This window comes from Lissotriton vulgaris, chromosome 9 (genome assembly GCF_964263255.1).
Source record: "Lissotriton vulgaris chromosome 9, aLisVul1.2, whole genome shotgun sequence".
NCBI lineage: Eukaryota > Metazoa > Chordata > Amphibia > Caudata > Salamandridae > Lissotriton > Lissotriton vulgaris.
The window spans coordinates 325,160,487-325,180,447 of record NC_141697.1 but is presented as its reverse complement, the minus strand read 5'-3'; the positions used below and the strand labels follow the sequence as shown (position 1 = coordinate 325,180,447).

The 19,961-nt window shown below is 44.5% G+C and overlaps 1 protein-coding gene across 1 annotated transcript in view; it reads left to right on the top strand.

Moving 5' to 3' along the window:
* The window catches only part of EML5 (EMAP like 5), a 1,453,541-nt gene extending 1,433,926 nt beyond the window's left edge, over nucleotides 1-19,615 (top strand). The window contains exon 42 of the mRNA XM_086936634.1: nucleotides 17,875-19,615. Within this exon, the coding sequence (XP_086792760.1) occupies nucleotides 17,875-17,911 (37 nt within the window). The 3' untranslated portion in view covers nucleotides 17,912-19,615. The remainder of the gene's footprint in view (nucleotides 1-17,874) is intronic.
* The last annotated feature ends 346 nt before the right edge of the window (nucleotides 19,616-19,961 follow it).

Genomic DNA, 19,961 nt, shown 5'->3' with positions numbered 1-19,961 from the left:
GCACTGGGCCAGGGTAAAACTCAGGCGATAGGAGCAACAATCCAGGCTGCCTTAAATAGCAACAGGATGAAGGAAGAACAGATGGATGGAGAAAGCTCAGAATCTAATGCAACACCTACAACAGTACTAACCTTCTTCACAAAATTTTCAAAATCTATATCACCGAGCCCTTTAATAAAGTCACCAAGACACAAATCACTTGCCAAAGAGACTTGGAGAACTGAAGCGCAGATACACAGGGCGCAAAATACAAGTTTAATGGAATTAAACAACCAGAATGACTCAGAAACTTCATGGCTGAAGCTCCTAGGCTCTACATCAAGCCCAATAGCAAATAAAGAATCGCTGCAAGACATAAGCAAAACAAAATCTAAGGAAAAAATACCTGCGGCAAAAAAAGAGGAGCAATTCACCCAGGCGGAGAGCCAGGAAAAAACGCCGGAAAAAACAGCGCAGGAACAACCTTAACCCCAAATTCCCGCAACAGCTTGCACCACCAAGAAGGTGCTGACTACTTATCCTACCAAAAGTTTGAACATGTGTCAGCGCAACCCATCCAGGGCTGTTTCTGACAGTAATAGAAACCCTTCAGTCGTCAGCAATGGCACTAAACTGGCAATCTGATAAAATGGATGTTCAAATAGATTTAATGAATACCATAGCTCATTATATTGCGGGGATTGATACCAAACTGGACAAATTGAATAATTTGATAATAACTGCCCAATCAAAGTACATACTGGAACAAAGCCCCTGTTCCTGTGGCCCAATCATAGACAAACTGAGCCTCCTTCCCAATCTTATAGCACAAATACTGGCTTTCAAAGAATCAGGCTCACTTTCCTCCAATGTTAAGTCGGCCGACAACAATACACAATGTTCTCCCTTCAAAAAATTAGAAAAAGAAAGCAAAAAGGGAAGATTTTGGGAAAAGTAAGCCTGACGTCAAATACATTAGTTCCAAACAATCAAACTACGTTAACTAGACGTAAAAAAACCGAGAAAGGAAAGCAAGGAATAAACAAACAGCAGGGAACACGGAGGAAGGGGTGAGAATGTTCCCCATATTCACTACAGCTAAAAGTAAGGGCCACACATTAAATACGACAAGATTATCTGAAGACTTGACGGACCTATTGCTCAAATCACCAAAAAACCTGCTTCTATCAAAAAAAGGAAGGGATGATTTACCCGAAAAGGAAGAAAGCCACTATTCTACACACAACGCAGTAGAGTTCATAGGCGACATAAGGGACAGAGATGTAAGTCTGAGGTCGAGTGTGGGCCACGCCACACAGAAAGAACACACACCAAACCATCAGAACAAGTTTTGTATAGATGGCGTTGTGGCAAAAAGTATCCGCAAAGGTAACGCGGGCTCCCCCCAAATAAGTGGACACACAGGGCGCCCATGCAGCTCCGAGACAAGTCCACAACATAAAAAGGTACGGCAAAATAAAAAATCTATATCGACTAGGCCTCAATTCAATGTAAATCTGGAAAAGTTGCCAGAAGGGACAAAGTAAGATACAAGGTACGGCACGAGTGACAAATGACCAAGTCCAGCTGGAAAATGTAAGCAATAAACAAGAAGAATTAACTAAAACCGTTAAAGGCATTGAAACTTGGAAACCTCCGGTAGGGGTAGAAAAGACCTACCGCTGATATAAAGATCTTACTACATCATGGTGGCCTAAAGGTAAATATAAATAAGGAGGAAGCCAGCCCTGTGGGAGGGGCAGAGGCGGACTACACGAGAGACTCCCAGACTGTCTCTGACACAAACGAGAAACCGGGGAAAGAGATCAATCAGCCCAAATGGCCACCGATATTCCAACATGCGAATCAAGCAATAAACAGGCAAGTGGTATGCACGTATCACAAACATCGTCCTCGAAGGGTCCTCATTAAGGAATTAGAACGGACTGCAGACCTGAACCAGAAATAAGTGCCGGAAGTTGGACTAGTAAGGATGACCAACATCTTAAACAGCTGTTTTTTACTCCAGAATATGAAATACAGGGGATGCATGACATTCTCAACAGGGGCAATATATTTAAGCTCTATGCCAACATTCAAGGGCTACAGCACCTAACCACAGCGGATTTACTTTCAGTCGAATTCCGCAAACAAGAAAACAATCACACATTGGAAAAAACACTCACAACCTGGCGAACAGAGGAGATTACACAGTTAATATCGATACATGGGGCATAAGGCTCTCAAGACCGGCAAGACCACGTTATCCAGGCCATTCAGGGAACCACTGGTGATGAAGAGCAAAACAAAACGTACGCCAGACAAAAAAGAGCAGGTTCACTCAGTACTACGGAATGCAAGAGGGAACAGTCCACCCCCTGCAAAACATCTTTTGACCAACTTAGGGAAACAAGTAAACACCAAAGAAGATGTAGATTACTGGCGCTGGCTAACTGGAACACTGAATAAAGAGAAAGACAACTGACCCTGCCAAAAACCATCAAAGGGTAATAGCCAAGACACTTTCCATCTATTATCATGGAACATAGCCGGAGCCAGGAAATGGCTGTTAGACGGTTTGCCCCTCTATAATAGGGCATCATGTGACATCATTGCCCTTCAAGAAACATGGGCATTAGAGGGGCTACCACTCGTTGGATACACGCACTTTAGCTCTCCAGCAGTAAAAAACAGCAAATATGGCCGCCCAAAAGGGGGGCTTCAGTCTACATTGCGACATACATTAACATCAGATCAGAGCAAATAGCCCCGCAAGGGCCGAACATGCAATTAGAAAACAAGTTACTTACCTGTAACTACAGTTATCCAGTATTGGTATCTTTCATAGATTCACATGCCTGAATCATTCCCCGTCGTCGAGGCGGGAGTCCCACGGTAAATTATATATATATAGCAGTGCCTAAAAACCATTAGTAGTAGGCTAGAAAAGGATATAGGCCCAACTAGGCCCAAAACTTAGCAGCCTATCTACCTCATTATGTAAAAAGAACTGAAAATGTAGCCTCAGCCAATCAGCTAACCTCACCCTCTAGAACCTTCCCAGCCCAGGCAGTTCTCCTCAGATTTTCCCAGCACAAGTGAGAAGTAGTATCCATAATAAGAACTGCCCAGCCGGGGAGGAGGGTGGGTGCATGTGAATCTATGAAAGATACCAATACTGGATAACTGTAGTTACAGGTAAGTAACTTGTTTTCTTATCCAGTATTGGGGTATCTTTCATAGATTCACATGCCTGAATCAGAATAGCAAGCAGTAATAACCATAACTGTCGGTAGAGGAAGGTGGGAGACAAACCAAACCATATATCCCCACACAACCTGGAAGGTACTAGAGCAATAACATATTTCAGTACATATGCATAATCATGACAATACCTTCATATAATATATATCTATATATAGAGCATTAAAACAGTATATTAGCACAAATGTAGCAATAGAAACAAGAAAACCATAAAAGGCTGACCTCAGTGAAGAAGATGCTGCAACACTGCTTCTCCCACTGACGTATCTTCATGTAGCACCGGCTGCAGGCAATAGTGCTTGGTAAAAGTATGCACACTTTTCCATGTAGCAGCACGGCAGATGTTTTCCAGGGTCACCCCTGCAAATAGGGCTGTAGACGCTGACATCATCCTGGTGGAATGCGCCTTAACCGTTCTTGTCAGGGGCTTGTTCGCTTTCTCATGACAGAAGACAATGACAGAGGAAAGCCATCTGGCTATAGTTGCCTTCGTCACCGCCTGACCACGTGTAGCTTGGCCATAAGCTACAAACAGTTGGGTAGATTTGCGCAAATCTTTTGTCTTTTGTAAATAGAATTTGAGGCATCTTTGGACATCCAAGGAATGCAGCATCCTTTCAGCTGGAGTCTTGGGGTCTGGAAAGAAAGTTTTGAGTTTCACCGGTTGATTGATGTGAAACTGGGTCGGAACTTTGGGAATAAACTTAGGATGAGTTCTAAGAGTCACACAATCTTTTGAAAAATGTAGGAAAGGTTCCGATATAGTGAACGCTTGTATCTCACTTACTCTCCGGGCTGAAGTGAGGGCCAACAAAATAGCCACTTTCCAAGTCAAGAATTTAAGTTCTGATTTATGAATTGGTTCAAAAGGCCTTTTCAGCAATTGAGATAACACAATATTGAGATCCCACTCAGGAGGAGGAGGCCGCACTGGGGGAAAAACTCGAAATAATCCTTTAAGGAACTGTTTAATTAAAGAGGAAGAGCACAAAGATGGTTTGTTGTAACTCTTTCTGAATCTGGATATGGCAGCAAGGTGAACTTTGATAGAAGAAAAAGCGAGACCTGATCTGGCTAGAGACAGCAGATAAGGCAGAATCTTCTCTGGAGGAGCCTGTAGTGGATGGACGTCATGCTCTCCGCACCATAAACAGAATCTCTTCCATTTGAAGCGATAGGTTCTGATGGTAGACTGTGCACGAGCCTGAGATAGAACAGCTCTACAGTCTGGAGAAATCTCCAGGTCCTTAAACTCTAAGAAGTCAGGAGCCAGGCGTGCAAGTGCAGCGACTGAGGATCTGGATGAAGTATTTGTCCTTCCTCCCTTGTCAGCATTGAAAGTGTCGGCTTGAGGCGCAGTGGAGGTTGATGGGAGAGTATCAGAAGCTCCTGGAACCAATACTGTCTCGGCCAGCGAGGAGCAATTAGGATTAGAGAGCAACGCTCTCTCTTCATTTTCTGTAGAACCTTTGGGATGAGAGGAATCGGTGGGAAGGCATACGCAAAGATTCCGGTCCACCTCATCAACAGGGCATTTCCTCTCGATCCTTGCTGGTGGAACCTGCTGGCAAAGTATATGCATTTGCTGTTCTGTTGCGTGGCAAACAGGTCCAGTGTTGGTGTGCCCCAGAGCTGGAAAATTGTTTCCACTTGGCGTTGTTCGAGTTCCCACTCGTGACATCCTGTGAACGATCTGCTGAGATTGTCGGCCAGAGAATTCTGAATTCCCTGAACATGCTCCGCTCTGAGGGAAATTTTGTGATGGAGTAACCATTCCCACATTTCCTGCGCTTGAAGAGACAGGGCTAGAGATTTTGTGCCCCCTTGCTTGTTTACGTAAAACATGCTGGTGGTGTTGTCCGTGCGCACCAGCACTGCAGAGCCTGCAATTCTTGGCAGGAAGGCTCGCAAGGACAGAAAAATGGCCCTCAACTCGAGGCAGTTGATGTGTTTGTGCTTGTACTGATGGGACCACCGTCCCTGCACTTGAAGGTCTTGGAGATGGCCTCCCCAACCCTCCATGGAGGCATCTGTCGTCAGAGTAAATTCCGGTAGGGTCTGAAGAAAAGTGAGCCCCGGAGACAAATTGTTCTTTGCCGCCCACCATAGAAGAGCTTGTTTCATCTTGGGCGTGACCTTGATTCGGTCCTCGAAAGATCCGTCTATCTGCCGCCACTGTCGATGCAATTCCTCTTGGAGAGGCCTCATTCTGAGTCGAGCCAGTGGAACTAGATGGAGTGCAGAGGAACACATCCCTAGCAGGGAAACAAACTGTCGGACCGAAAGAGACTTTTTTGACCGTATTTGACTTGCCAGCTTTGTGATCTTGTCCTGACGAATTTGGGTCAAGAAGGCCTTGCACTGAGAAGTGTCCAGTACTGCTCCTAGGAACGTCAGAATTTGTTTGGGTTGCAGTTGAGATTTTTTGACGTTGAGGGTCAGGCCCAGATTCGAGAACATTGATAGAGCACTTTTGACCGATTGCCTTGTTGAAGTCTTTGTTGGACTCTTTATTAACCAATCGTCGAGGTACGGGAATACTTGGATTCCCTGTTACCTCAACGCAGCTGCAACCGGAACTAGAGTCTTGGTAAAGATTCTCGGTGCAGATTTCAGGCCGAAAGGGAGCACCTTGAATTGAAAATGGACACCAGCCACTGTGAATCTCAGATACTTGCGGTGGTTTGGATGAATGGGAATGTGGAAGTAAGCGTCTTCCATATCCAGGGAAGCCATGAAATCGCCTTCCATGAGGCAATTGAGGACATCCGTGAGCGTCACCATGCGGAAACTCTGCTTTTTCAGATATTTGTTTAAGTTTCGTAGATCCAAAATTGGACGCCACTCTCCTGAAACCTTTTCCACAAGGAAGAAGCGAGAGTAAAACCCCTGATTTTTCTGGGATGTTGGAACTTTTTCTATCGCATTTTTGTGTAGCATTTTCATGGCTTCCATGTATAACAAATGAAGACGAGGAGGGGAGGGACCCCTGGGCGGTGACGTTGGAGGTTTCTGCAAGAACTCCAGAGTGTGTCCGTGTTTGACTATGTCCAGAACCCACTGATCTGAAGTTATCTTCCGCCACTGTTGATAAAAGGCGGAGATCTTGGCGCCCACGGGGAGGGAAGGAAGGGAGGATGGTGTCCGGCAAAACTCACTGGCGTTTATTTGAATCGCGTCCCTGGTAGTTAGAACGTCGTTTCCCTCCTTGACAAGAGAAACCCGCTGACGATGACTGCCGATAGGACTGTTGGTAGTACGGCTTATTCTGAGGTTGATACTGGCGGTTTTGCTGATTTTGATAATGTCCTCTGGAAGAAAAACCACGGCCTCTTGCTCCTCTGAAAAAACCTCGCTTATACTGTAGTGTACCAAGCGATTTGGCCGTATCAGTATCCGTTTTGATCGCAAGCAATGCTTCATCTATGTGCTTGCCAAACAATAACTCGCCATCATAGGCCATGTCAAGTATTTTGGTCTGGACTTCAGGTCTGAAAGAAGTCGCTTTGAGCCATCCCTGCCGTCTGAGAACTGCCACTCCGGCCAATTGTCTAAAGGCTGTATTAGATACATCGAGGGCGCAATCGATAATCTCAGAAGCTGCCCGCTCGCCTTCCATGACAACCTTCCTGACCTCTTCAACACGGTCATCGGGAACCAAGTTGATGAATTCCGACAGATCTGACCACATTTGTCTGTCATAACGTGCTAAAATTGCCAAAGAATTAGCAATCTTAACAGTAGCAGCGGCATTAGCTGAGAACTTCTTCCCAATCGCATCCAATCTCCTGCCCTCTTTGTCTGGAGGTGTTGAAATTGGTGCAGCCGGATTCTTGGATCGTTGTTGAGCCGCTTGTAAAATCACTGAGTCAGGACGTGGATGACCAATCAAACATGAAGGAGTATCCGGTGGTGCTCGGTACTTCTTGTCGACTCTTGGAAGAACCGCCGGGATGGAAGCTGGCGTCTTCATTATATTAATCCCTTCTTTCCAAATATATTCAATGATAGGGATAGATCTGGATACCCTTCTATACCCTTCTTTGAAATCATGAAGAAAACAGTCAGTCTGCTCAACCGAAACTGTAATTGCAAATCGAGCAGCTGCCCGTTGCATGATGTTATGAAAACCTCCTATGTCCTCTGGCGGAGAATCTGAAGGTTGTGGCAAATTAGGAGAGGGCATAGGAATGATGTAATCATTCTATGGTTCCGTAGGCGTGGAATCCGGAAGTTCCCCATCCTCTCTTTCATCCTCATCTGGAGAGGAGACGTCAACATCATGACCTCCAGTCCCGGGGTCAACATCCTGCCTTGGAGAATGCGAAGGATGTGGCGGGGGATTTATCGGCATGTCTACTGGCACAGGATTTGGAGCAGGCAGAGTTGATGGAAACCTCTGACGATAATCAGCCATCATGGCCTGTAAATCATGAACTAGAAAAGACGGAAGATGAGTCGTGTCTTCTGTGTGTTGTTGCTCCTGATGATAAGGAGTAGCTAAATTTTCCTGATAGTAATGAACCTCATCATCATCTTCATCCTCTTGATATTTTATGTGTAACTGGGAAGGGTGATGGGCCACTCCAAAAGTCTCGTCATCATCCCCTTCATCATCAGAATCTGCCTCCACGTAGTTTTCCAAAATATGCGAAGGCAAGAGGGGAGACAAATGAGAGTAACTCTGTCTCTGAAATGATTTCATCTGGAAATGGGTATACTGTACCCTTACCGGAGATGTGGGCAATAAATGCGTAGACGGCACATTCAAAGATGCCAGCGCTGCTGTCGACGGTAGAAGTGAAACAGATGTGTGAGTTGCCGGTACTGTCGTCGACCGTATCGTCATTGGTGTTGTAATCGTCGACGAGGACTTTTTTGAAGGCGTCCTAGTAGACGGATCCGTCGACGGACTCTTCGTCGTCGAGCTTGTCGTCGATGGAGCTGAAACCTTCGTCGACGGGCTCTTCGTCGACGGGCTCTTCGTCGACGGGCTCTTCGTCGACGGGGTCTTCGTCGACGGGGTCTTCGTCGACGGAATCTTCGTTGACGGGATCTTCGTCGACGGGATCTTCGTCGACTGGATAGTGGAAGCCTTCGTCGACGGAGGAGCCGTCGACGAGAGCGTCGACGGAAGCGATGACGAACGCTTCGTAGATGGTGATTTGGTCGTCGACGGAAGACTCGTCGACGACGAGCTTTTCTTCGATGATTTTTTCTCAGAAGAAGAAACCATGACGGACATCACAGGAGAAGTAATTGCTGATGTGGTAACAGTACTTGAAGAAGTAGAGGACGTAGAATAGGTGGTGACAGTGAGAGGGGACACCAAAGAGACAGCTTTAGTGCGGACTGTACTCACAGTAGAAGACTCTGTTGACGCAGCACTCCTTGTGGACTCAGAGGGTTTATGAGAGAATTTAGGTTTTTTCAATCTCTCAGGAGAACACCTCTCTTTGGAACTGGCTCTCTTACTTGAGGTAGAGGCTCTGTCCTCGTCATCTGTGGCAGGCGACTTCAGCCACAAAAGAACTCTTGCCTCTCTATCCCTGATGGTCTTAGGAGGGAAGGTTCGACATATTCTGCAATCCTTCACAACATGTGAAGGATGCAAACAATAAATACAATCCGAGTGCTGGTCGTCCACATGTACCCTCTTCTTGAAGCAGGAACCACAAGCCTTGAATAGAGCCTTCTTTTCCGACATCTTGAGAGAATAGAAGAAATTTTGAAGAAAAACTGAGTAGGCACTCAGGGAGACTCCCTTACACACGAAGTGCGGTGAAAATCTGAAGAGAACTGCCTGGGCTGGGAAGGTTCTAGAGGGTGAGGTTAGCTGATTGGCTGAGGCTACATTTTCAGTTCTTTTTACATAATGAGGTAGATAGGCTGCTAATTTTTGGGCCTAGTTGGGCCTATATCCTTTTCTAGCCTACTACTAATGGTTTTTAGGCACTGCTATATATATATAATTTACCGTGGGACTCCCGCCTCGACGACGGGGAATGATTCAGGCATGTGAATCTATGAAAGATACCCCAATACTGGATAAATAAAACTGTTTCTTCCCGGCCGAGCGACCCCTGTATTATTAGTGAACTCCTATGTACCTCCTAATGTGAAAGAGAAACAAGTCCAGTTAAACCAGCTAGCAACTACAATCAGTGATATTCGAAACAAAAATCCCACCTGGGAAGTCATCTTAACAGGTGACTTCAACTCAAATTTAATCCATACACCGGATGAGGACGAAAAGCTAGCTGCAGACAACAAATTCTGGAATGTGACACCACAACCCCATCTCAAAACAGAGCTTCATGATCAAGCTGGACAACAACTGGTAACAACCCTGGAATATCTTGGCCTACGGTTCCTTAATGGGAGAACTCCAGGTGATAACCCGCCACAGTATACCCATCTGGGAGGCTCGACCACATCAAGACTCGACTATACAGCAGTCTCACTTCCATTATTGCCTTTTGTTCAGCAATTTTCAATTGAATTTACATCAAAAAGCGACTATTCATACCAGCATACTTACTTCAATCTAAAGCTCACCAAACTCGTAACACTAAGACATTCGTAGAAAGTTCCTCCTCTACCAACCTGAAACGATTGAATTGGACAACAAACAACATTGTAGATCTTCGGGTAAAAGTTCAGTGAATAAAAATGGGAAGTGAGACAACCATAGGTAACCAGATACAACAATGGAAGGGATTCACGGGCGAGTTAACAACAATTATATCCACTTCTCATTAAAAAAATACGGGCCCCAACCCACGATATTGCACTTCCAAAGAGTCTGGTTAAGCTCAAACTAGAAATAAGGAGAACCGCAAGAGCACTAAAAAAAGACAACTACAACCTCAAAGGACTGGGCCCAAAGACAGAATGTCAAGAGAAAATACAAAAAGGCAATGTGGGAATACAAAAGAACTCTGAAGGATGACTTCTGGGCAAAATTACTCTGCAAACACAACAACATCAAATGTCCAAGAAGCGGACTGGGTTGCACTATTAATAAAGAGATTCTCATATGTAACACAAGATCTGCCCAATACATGCTCTGAACAACAAATCAACAACAAAAAGGCCTTACAAAGAAAAATGAGCTCCATAACCAGTGGCCAACAAATAACTCCCTGTACAAACGTAGCATACCCGAATGAGGAATGCAGTGCAACTCAACCCCCAGATATGGGTCAATGGTCATCACTGTCATATCAAGAAGATGCACAATCATTGGAGAGCAATGGGACAGCAGACCCGTTCGTACACCCAGGTTTCTGCGAGGAAGATATAAGAAGAATACTTAGGAAGAGCCTCGGCAGTGGAGTTCCAGGCCCGAACGGCATCCCCCCCCCAATAGTTTTTAAATCTGACCTGGATTTCTGGAGTGGAAATTGAAAAAACTATTTGATGAGGTAGAAAGTGAAAACCAAATTCCATCAAGCTGGCAAGGCTCAATAATTTCACCTATCTTCAAAGGAGGAGACAGAACATCCCCAGCAAATTATAGACATATCTCTCTTCTGGATGTAGATGCGAAGTATTAGGCATCATTACTCCTTGAAGATCTGATCAGCTGGTCTGATAGCATAAAGAGAATCCCACCAAATCAAACAGGCTTCAGGAAAGGGAGCGGGACAATGACAAACATCCTATCACTCTCACTGCTAGCTGACAAATATTTACGAAGGAAACAGCAGCTGCATCTCTGACCTAAAGGCGGCCTTCGATAGCGTAGATCGAAATATCTTATGGGGGAAACTGCGCAGTAGGAATATTCTGGACAAAACACTCAGAGGAATCCTGCTCCTATATTCCAACACATGGATGGAAGTAAAATTGGGGGACGGAGCGCGGCTATCAAGGAAAATCAAAAAACAGCAAAGGGCTTAAGCAAGGCTGCGTTCTGGCCCCTCATCCCTTCAATCTTTTTATGGCAGACCTAGAGCCAAGTCTTAACAAGATTTCATCCCATCCACACAAACTAGGCTCTTTACCTCTAACCCATTTATCCTACGCGGACGTCGTACTGATGAGTCTAACAAAGATCGGCCTTCAAAGGTCACTTGAGGGATTGGCGGAATTTATAACCAATAACAACCTGGAGATAAACACCACAAAAAGCAAAACAATGCTCATCACCAGACGAAGGACAGTCAATCAACATACTCAATTGGAGGGAAAACAGATAGAAGCAGTGCCTAATTACAAATACTTGGGCTTTTACTTTGATAATCGACACAATCAACAGCAGCAAAAAGCCTACATTGTTCAGAGAACAAACACCCTATCGTTTGCCTTTAGGTCCCTAACAAAAAAAAGTTCAAGGGGCCATCATACAAACCCCTACTGGCAACAATAAAAGCCAAGGTGCTCCCGACGCTGACATACGGCAGTATAGCCCTCCACGGGAAAGACGCGAACCTCCTGAATAAAGAACAGACGGCCTTCTACAAATCAACCTTCCAATTCAACCAGGGTGCTTCACCAGCGCAGATCAGATTAGAATTTGGAGTACTAAATGAAACACTGGGAAGGATGTATGCAACGATCAAGCATTGGTATAGTTTGAAACAGAACACAGCAGCTTCAGAATTGCACAAGGCCTTTTGGGATGAAATAAAAACCGACGTAAAGGCTCCATACAATCAATTCCTAAACAAAGCTTTAATAGACACCTGTACAAGAAACCTCTGGGAAACTAATCTGCCTTACCCGGCCTTTAAGCAAGCCATGAATAAGTCAGAAAAATTCCACTCACTTCTAGCTGACAAAACCATTTTCAGCGCAAGAAAACACACCTGGGTGGTTATATCCAAATATAAAACACTCACTCCAGCTCCATATCTAACAATTACATTTCCGGTCCACAGAAAACAACAGCTAATGGCGCTACGCTTGGGAAATCTTCCATCTACCATGGACCAGCCAATATGAGTCCATGATGGACCCAAAGTCTGCAGACTATGTGGGAGCAGTAAGGATTACTTCATACATCTTGTCTGCATTTTCCCGGATTTAGCCCACGCACGACGCATCTTCCTTAAAAAAAATCATGAACGACAGAGGCATAAGAACGTGCAGATCGGCGATCATGGCAACCCTAAATCCAACTGACACTTGTTTGAATTGCCTACTAATAAAGTTCCTTCTGTCTCATGTACATGCTCTGAAATGTACCCCGGTGCCCTGTGTAGAAAAGGGCAATAGGACGGCTGACTCTGCGGCAGAGGGCTCTCCCAAACATAACCTAGAATAGCACTAGAACATTGGGAGGCATATTTTATATGGACTAACAAATGTTTTTGATCAATTTTAAACTTGTATATTGTGTATGTCTAATTTTTAAAATAAAATATTTGCACTAGAAATGGAAAGTTTTAGGATTCAGGGAAACAGAATGTAGACAAACACTAAGAGTTTCATCTGTAGCACTTGATTTTATCAAATGCATTGTTATGGTTTTAATTAACTGAAACAATAAACTTTTCTACTACTTTTCTGAGTAGGAGATGCACCAATGTGTTAGTGAGTGTTGTGTAATAAATAGACCTATTTTTATGACTACACTGTGTGGTTCTTTTTCGTTTAACCTACACTACATGATTAGATCTGGTAAAACAAGCTACTTAACACTCCCGGACTATGCCTGAAGGCTGCTCTCCACAGCTACTACTTAGAGAGCTTTCTAAGGTTGTCTAAGAATACTAAAATCATCATGAGGGTTGTCTGGATTAGTGCAAGGTGCTTCACTTAAATAGGTGTGCACCATATACTAAGCCAGCCTCCTACAATCACCCATCAAATTCAAAGAAGTAGGTATTGATGTCGAAGTCAGTGCAGAAGATGACGTTGAGAGGAAAATATTTGATGTCACACAGGGTAGAAAAGCCTCCATTGACGTCAAAAGAAAAACATACGATGTCCCACAGAGTGCAATGACCATCATCGATATTGAGAGCTGAATTGAGGCCTTGCTCTACTCTAGGCCCAGAATAGGATCACCCTTGAACATTTCTCCTTGCTGGGTTTAAAGTCTACAACGTAGACCTGTGCCTCATTTGTCAGACTCTAAATTTTCTCAGACCTATTCTCCATCAAGAATCACATTTGAGTTTCCCATTTGAGGTATGCCTTCTCCTAGAGGTCCTCCATTCTATCCAGGCACACCATCAGTGCCCCCAGGGACTGCAACAGCACCATTAAGTAGCCCGCATCTTCCACCTGCGGCCAATGTTCCCTCTATTTTTTTCCTCTGTGTGCAGCAGTGTAAGGTCTCTGTGCGCGTGTGTGGGGACGGTGCATTTCCTCACATACAGATCCACGTGAACGGTGTTAAGGAAGGTTTGAAAGCGTACCACAGAGCAATTTAAAACCTTGGCAGCTATGTTGCTGCATTTCTTTTCTTAATAGAGCTGGGCTTCTGGTGATTGTGTGCATTTGTTCAAGTTTTCATGTTAATTTTAGCTCATGACAGGCGTTGCGATTAACATGAAAACTTTAGAAATGCTCTCCTTGAGCAGGAAAAATAAAATTATAATAATATAGTTATTATAATTTTACTTTTCGGAGATTGAGGGCTGGGTTACGGTAGGGCCGCATCAGGCTTTCGATTAATACATTTTAATGCTAGAATCCGATTCACCGCATTAAAATGCATTTAGTCATGCATTCTAGCGCCCCTCTGACAATACTGCAATTGAGGCACACTGCTAATGAGGCAGCACCCTCACGCTGAAATTGTCTAACATAAGTCATCCATATTGATAATAATAACAACAAGTGGCCTCAGGAACAATTCATATAATTAACAATATGCATCTTAACACATCCAATGAAATAACTAAGGTATAAAAGAAAGACCGAGATAAAATTTCATGGGGACAAAAATTCCCAGTGGATACAGATAAAAAATGTTGTTTGCCACTACCAATTCCGCTAAGATATGTACTAAGTGGTAACCATAATAAGTGCAAATTATGAACAGATGAGTTTTGTGTGGCAGTTCTGACTCATTGAAAGGTAGCACAGAGGGCTAATTTACCTGCTGCAAAGAACATGTACCATCCAGATCACAAAGTGCCCATAATGTCAATGGGTCCATAGGTTACTGCTTTTGTCAGTGAGATCCTTTTGGTACTTGCAGTTTAAAAGTCAAAATCCTAACATAGAACAGTGAGCTGTCATCTAAGAGCTGCATGTTTTTCCCCAGCCTGATTATCCTAATGTTGCAAAAGGGGTTCATTTGAGTAGAAATCAATTCTGGTTTTTAAAAAGGACCCCCAATGATGGTATTACGTTCTAAATTCAGAGTTTACGTTCTAAATTCAGTGTGTTTCTCCAGACCAATCACTATTAAACTAAACTGCCTACTAGTTTGGATGTCATGTGACTCCTACACGTTGTAGTCCTTTGTCTTTTGTAATAATTCCTATACAGAGATTTATACACATATGATTGTCTCTATGTAATAAGCGTGATGTAAAGTGCTCCGACACCCTACACTGGTATCAGTGGTGCTGTAAATCAAGTGAAATTCATCTGAGCGAGAGTGTGGTTATGGAGACTTGAAGGGCACTGTTAAAAGGTGGTAGTGAGGGAATCAGTGGCGGAGGGAGTCATTAGGGTGGGCCCCAACAGACATTGTCGCACAGGGCTCCACCAGCGCTAAAGACGGCCCTGCCCTTGAGGCCAGGCTGCCTCACCCATTTGTCCCTCTGTTAGCCTGGTTTCTGCAGTAGTAGCTGTAACTCACCAGGGGTCGGCAATGCAGGATTTACAAGCACACCAAACTAAGTTCACAAATTTCACAGTCTCTCTCCTTCATGCAAAGTACTTTTAACATATGCTGCCTGCTTTGGGACCACTGCATTATGCGGCAGTGTTGAATAAATTATGCAGTCAAAAAAAAGACTGCAGCATAATACAGTATATTTTGTGATACTTTATTATTTTTACATTTTTACACATGCTAACAGTCTCTGGAAAAATGTTACCTTATTAATACCAGTGTAACATACAAATTCAGCAGTGACAAAGGTGATCAGTCAACCTTTGCAAAGGGCCGTCAACTTTGCAGAAGCACAAGTCACATTTTTTAGTAACATTTGATCCGTTTGAGCTACAAGCAATTTATTAGTTAAAATCGTCAAATTATGCAGCAGATGATGCATTATGCAGTAAATATTGCAGAACTAGAATTTTATAGAAAACATTTGCACATTAGAATATTTTGCCATTCATGCTTGAACTGCTCTTGTGGAAAAAAGGAGGAGAAGTGCTGATAATACTAGCTGCATGGCTCGGAGACAAATGGTTTGTGCTTCCACTTTTAAGCTTATTTCAACTGAAAGCACATACCGCGTTTGTAGGCTTTCTGCATTTCTTCTCTTAATAGAGCGCAGCTGCGGGTTGATTGTGCAGCCCTGCCAAGGATCACGCATCTGGCGTGGGACTAACGCATTTTAGTGTGGTGATCCGCATCACCGTACTAAAGTGAAAAGTCACACATTTATAGCGCTGTGAAGTTGCTACCAAGCTGGAAACGGGAGAGCTGCTATTGCACTCTCCGAGCAAAGCATGACAGACCGCGTGCTGCTCTGGCAGCCATAGATTGTGTGGGACTACACTACACAGCGCAGTGCACTGCTCTGCCCTCCTGGTGTTACATTTATACTAAGTATACATGAAATCCATGCCTGGGTCAGGCTGAGCTCAGAGCTGCGCTTGTGCTGCAGCACCGCACCGGCATTCATGTCAGGTGACTGCAACATTGTTCCTTTGTAGAGAAGACAAGTTACTAGGGGGCGGGCCAAGCCGGGACGCTTGCTGCGTGAACCGGGCAGCAGGTGCAGTTGTTTCTAAGGAGTTCTGCGGCCGGTAGCTGCCTGCACCTCCCTCATGATGTCCTGCGACCAGACAGGGCTGGTGGAGACTCGTCGTCACGGGCAACGGCTCACAGTGAGGTCTGTAATGCCACCGGCATCTGTTCTTGAAAATAGATGTTATTTTAATTTACGATGTCAGCCTGAGCCTAAGCTCGCTGCTTTCCTCAGGCTGCATTCAGCTCGCGGCTGACAGTGACTCCGTGACTGGGCAGGCAGTACTCAATCCTAGCTCGGCCTTTTAGGTTCTTGCACATAACACGCGGATGTGGAAACTTAGCACACTATGAATTGAGCCCCCAACCCATGCACACGTGACTGAGCAGTTTGTTGACTTTGTCAACAACATTAATATTATTAGGGGTGTTAGTAACAATAAAATATTCACTGCAATGCTTGATTGATGACCTGAAGCAGTCACTGAGGCTGTGGGCAGCACCTTAATTTTTCTTTGCTGGGCCTGCTGCCCCCGCCGCCAGAGCAGACAAGAGGCATCTCTCGTCCTTGCCAGACCCATCGGTGCCTGCTGCTCTGTGCTGTTGAGCAGGTTGTACTTTCACACCATGATGGGGTCACCAATACACGGCATGCATCGCCGAGAGACGCTCACGGCGCTCGGTCGGTGGCGTTTTTGAAGACAAAATCATTTGTTTCCAGGAAACGTTGTGCCACTCTGAGCAACTGCAGTCTCTTGTCGCGTCAATTTGGGGTTTGACCCCAGGTGCCAGCTGGAAGCCAGTCGGGCAAAGTTACTGTCATTTATTGATTCTATCAGAGTTAATCATTTACTCACAGAGACTTACGGGGCAATTTTCCTTTGTGCTGTGATTATGTCCGGAATCTTCAGAGAGTATCGAACCAAACATAGGCCAATATTTATCACATATTTGGCAAAGGAAACCGTCTAAGTACCCTGTTCCAGTTAGTGTTTGATCTACAAACTTTAATGACTTGATCTACTGATTGGTTAAGATCACTTTCTTTGAACCATCATGGCTACCTGACGAAGCGTTGAGCCGAAACGCGCGCAGACATGAATTATGACAGCCATGACCATGTCTGTTCACTGTTTCTTTTTGTTCTATTTCATGGCCCATTGGTACCCCTTGTGTCAGCCAAATCTGCTTGAGTGTTTAGCCCAGCCGGGTTGGAATTATCACCGGCTGAGCGACGACCAAGACAACTATCCTCAATATACAGCCCTGAGGAAGTCGCAGAATTATTTTCCAAATGCGACGAAACACGTGTAGGCTGGTGTATTTCTGTTCGTTGGCCCTAAGCTAAAGAAAAATTAAAAGACTGAACGTTATCCAACTCATCTGAAGATATTTCTTTCGTAATTGTGGATACTACACTGTAGTTCTTGTATTTACCTACATACTGTTTGTCTACTATTATGTGTGCCTAGGTTTCTGCTTTATTTGTTATTGAGAGGGAGTTACCCACACAAAATTGAGGGGTTACAGGGCTTATTCCCTCATCTGGTTGCACCATACTGATTTGTTTTTCATCCAAACATTTGTGTTAATTAGCAGAGTGCCAAGAATGTTCCCTGGCCACTAAAAACCCTTCTCTAAAGTGTTCGACATTGTTAAATTGTTTACTGTAAATAATCCATTGTCTCTTCTGCGGCCAAATTATGCCATGTTATGCTGAATGTTCACAGATTTTGGTTAAGCGCTACTACCAAAATAATGTTTTTATGTGTTGTTTTCTTTCTGTTTGTCATTTGCAGTTTATTTGTGTGGAAATGCGTGCATATGCCTCACTGACGGGGAGCTGAGTTAGCCAAAGGCAGTGTGCATGTGAAGGCAGGCATGTCGGGTCCAGCATTGCAAAGAGACGAACCCAGTGGTTCCCAAGCATGGCTCGAGAATTGGTGCTGATCCAGGATAGAGGGAGCAAGGCAGCGTGCAAGGGAGCAGCTGGGTGGGCCGAGGCTACCCGCCGTTGCATCTACAGACTCCAGTGCTAGATGAGCGTGCTGACATTGGGATGCAAGGGACCGCGGGCCTCAAAGCTGAGCAAGACCTAGTGTGGCGCACACACAGCTGTGCATTGACGCCTACTGCAGAACTAACTTTCCGCTGAGCCCGTGCAGTGTGCCCTCTCCGTTCGAACCAATACTGCGGCAGAGGACGCCCGTGATGCTGATTAGCGCGAGGCAGTGCGTTACCAAAGCCATGGCAGGGTGGCTGCGATCCTGCCTCACACGTGCAGCACTCCCAGCTTCGAGAGGCCTGCACTGCAAATCGTGTCCAATGGATGCAGAGAAGACATTGCATGAACTCGTTCCCCGGTCCTTAATGCTCTGTGACTCACATGTGAACTTCACACTAGTGCAGTGAGCAGAAACCGGCGCCGGGTTCACTGTGCGCGTGCCTTGCCCACAGCCGAAAGTCCAACTCCTTGTTCTCAGTGTGTAATGTACTATGAAATTGCCATAATGTGTTTTTTTTTCTTTATATTCTTCAAATGAGCCAACAGTGGGCCAATCACTGCATTCCAATAACTGTGATTCTGAAGAGTGTTTTAGTGTCATTGAACAGGTAGGGTAGCGAAGCAAGCGAGATAGGTGTTATGCTAACCAAATAACAAATTGAGTGTTACTACTAAAGAGCAGTTCCTCCATACCTGTATTACGAATTGTAGTAGGGGTCGGTGGAAGCGTGCAGACACTGACCTAAACTCAGCTTTGACAAATTGTGATGGCTTTTCATGGTAACCGCTCTTCTCATCTGTCTGCAACACTGTCAGCAATTTCAGTATGCAGTTACTTTCCAAAATTCATTATCCAAGCAAATAATTGTGGGGAATGCAAAGTACAAAATTCATTCAAGTTATTTTTTGCCATTTTTCTTCAGAAAACTACATGCGAGAGTATGCTGAGGTAATGGGGGTTCAATTACTGCACAATTAATAGAACATTTGCAAACCGCACACATTAAATTGCCTAGGAACGACGCATAAGATTAGCTGGGTCTTAGGATGATAAGAAGTTCCTTCGAGCAGGTATTTTTAATTAATGTATGGAGGGGTTGCTTTAGATTTCAAGCAGAATAAATCCATGAAGTAGAGCTTCTCTAGAAAAAAGTATAAATCCAGCAAGATTTTCAGGATATCCATACAAAGTGAAGGTACATGGAGTGAATTCAAATGTAACCGATTTTAACAGTCTGTGGTTATACTTAAAACCTAGCATGGACTGTTGAGATATGAGGTGGCCAAGCAAACGAAAGAAGGGCATCACTAAGGAGTAGCTAGGGCTAACAATTGCTGCGTGCACCCACTGTGATTGCACTCTTTTGAATACTGATCATTTAAAAGTATGCCTTCAGATTTATCCCAAGAATACGGATTAGCCTATGTCTGGAACCGCGAATCGCAGAGCTGCGAACAGCATTGTATTTTGCTGCAGTCACATGCAGACATTCCTTTATCAAGCCTCATTCTTTCGTTAAGTGCACTAAGGTAGAGAACAGGCATACCTCTGTTGCTTCAAACTAAATGCTATGATGAGCCAATGGGGCCCATCTCATATTCCGGCGGTGAGTTGGGAGTGAGTGAGAGGCAAAAGGCACAAAAGGATTAGGGTGGAGATAGCATGGTCTAGTTTGCAGTATACTTGAACACATGGGGGCAGATTTATGAAGGCCTTGCGCCGCCGGTGCGTCATTTTTAACATGGGAAAAAGTGACGCACCGGTGGCGCAAGTCCTTCATAAATCTGCCCCATGGTTTCTCACATTGAGCGCTGCTACAGCTAATTTGAAAGTTTCAAAATAGAAATATTAATTCTTGACAAACGCTATTCGGCACCCGA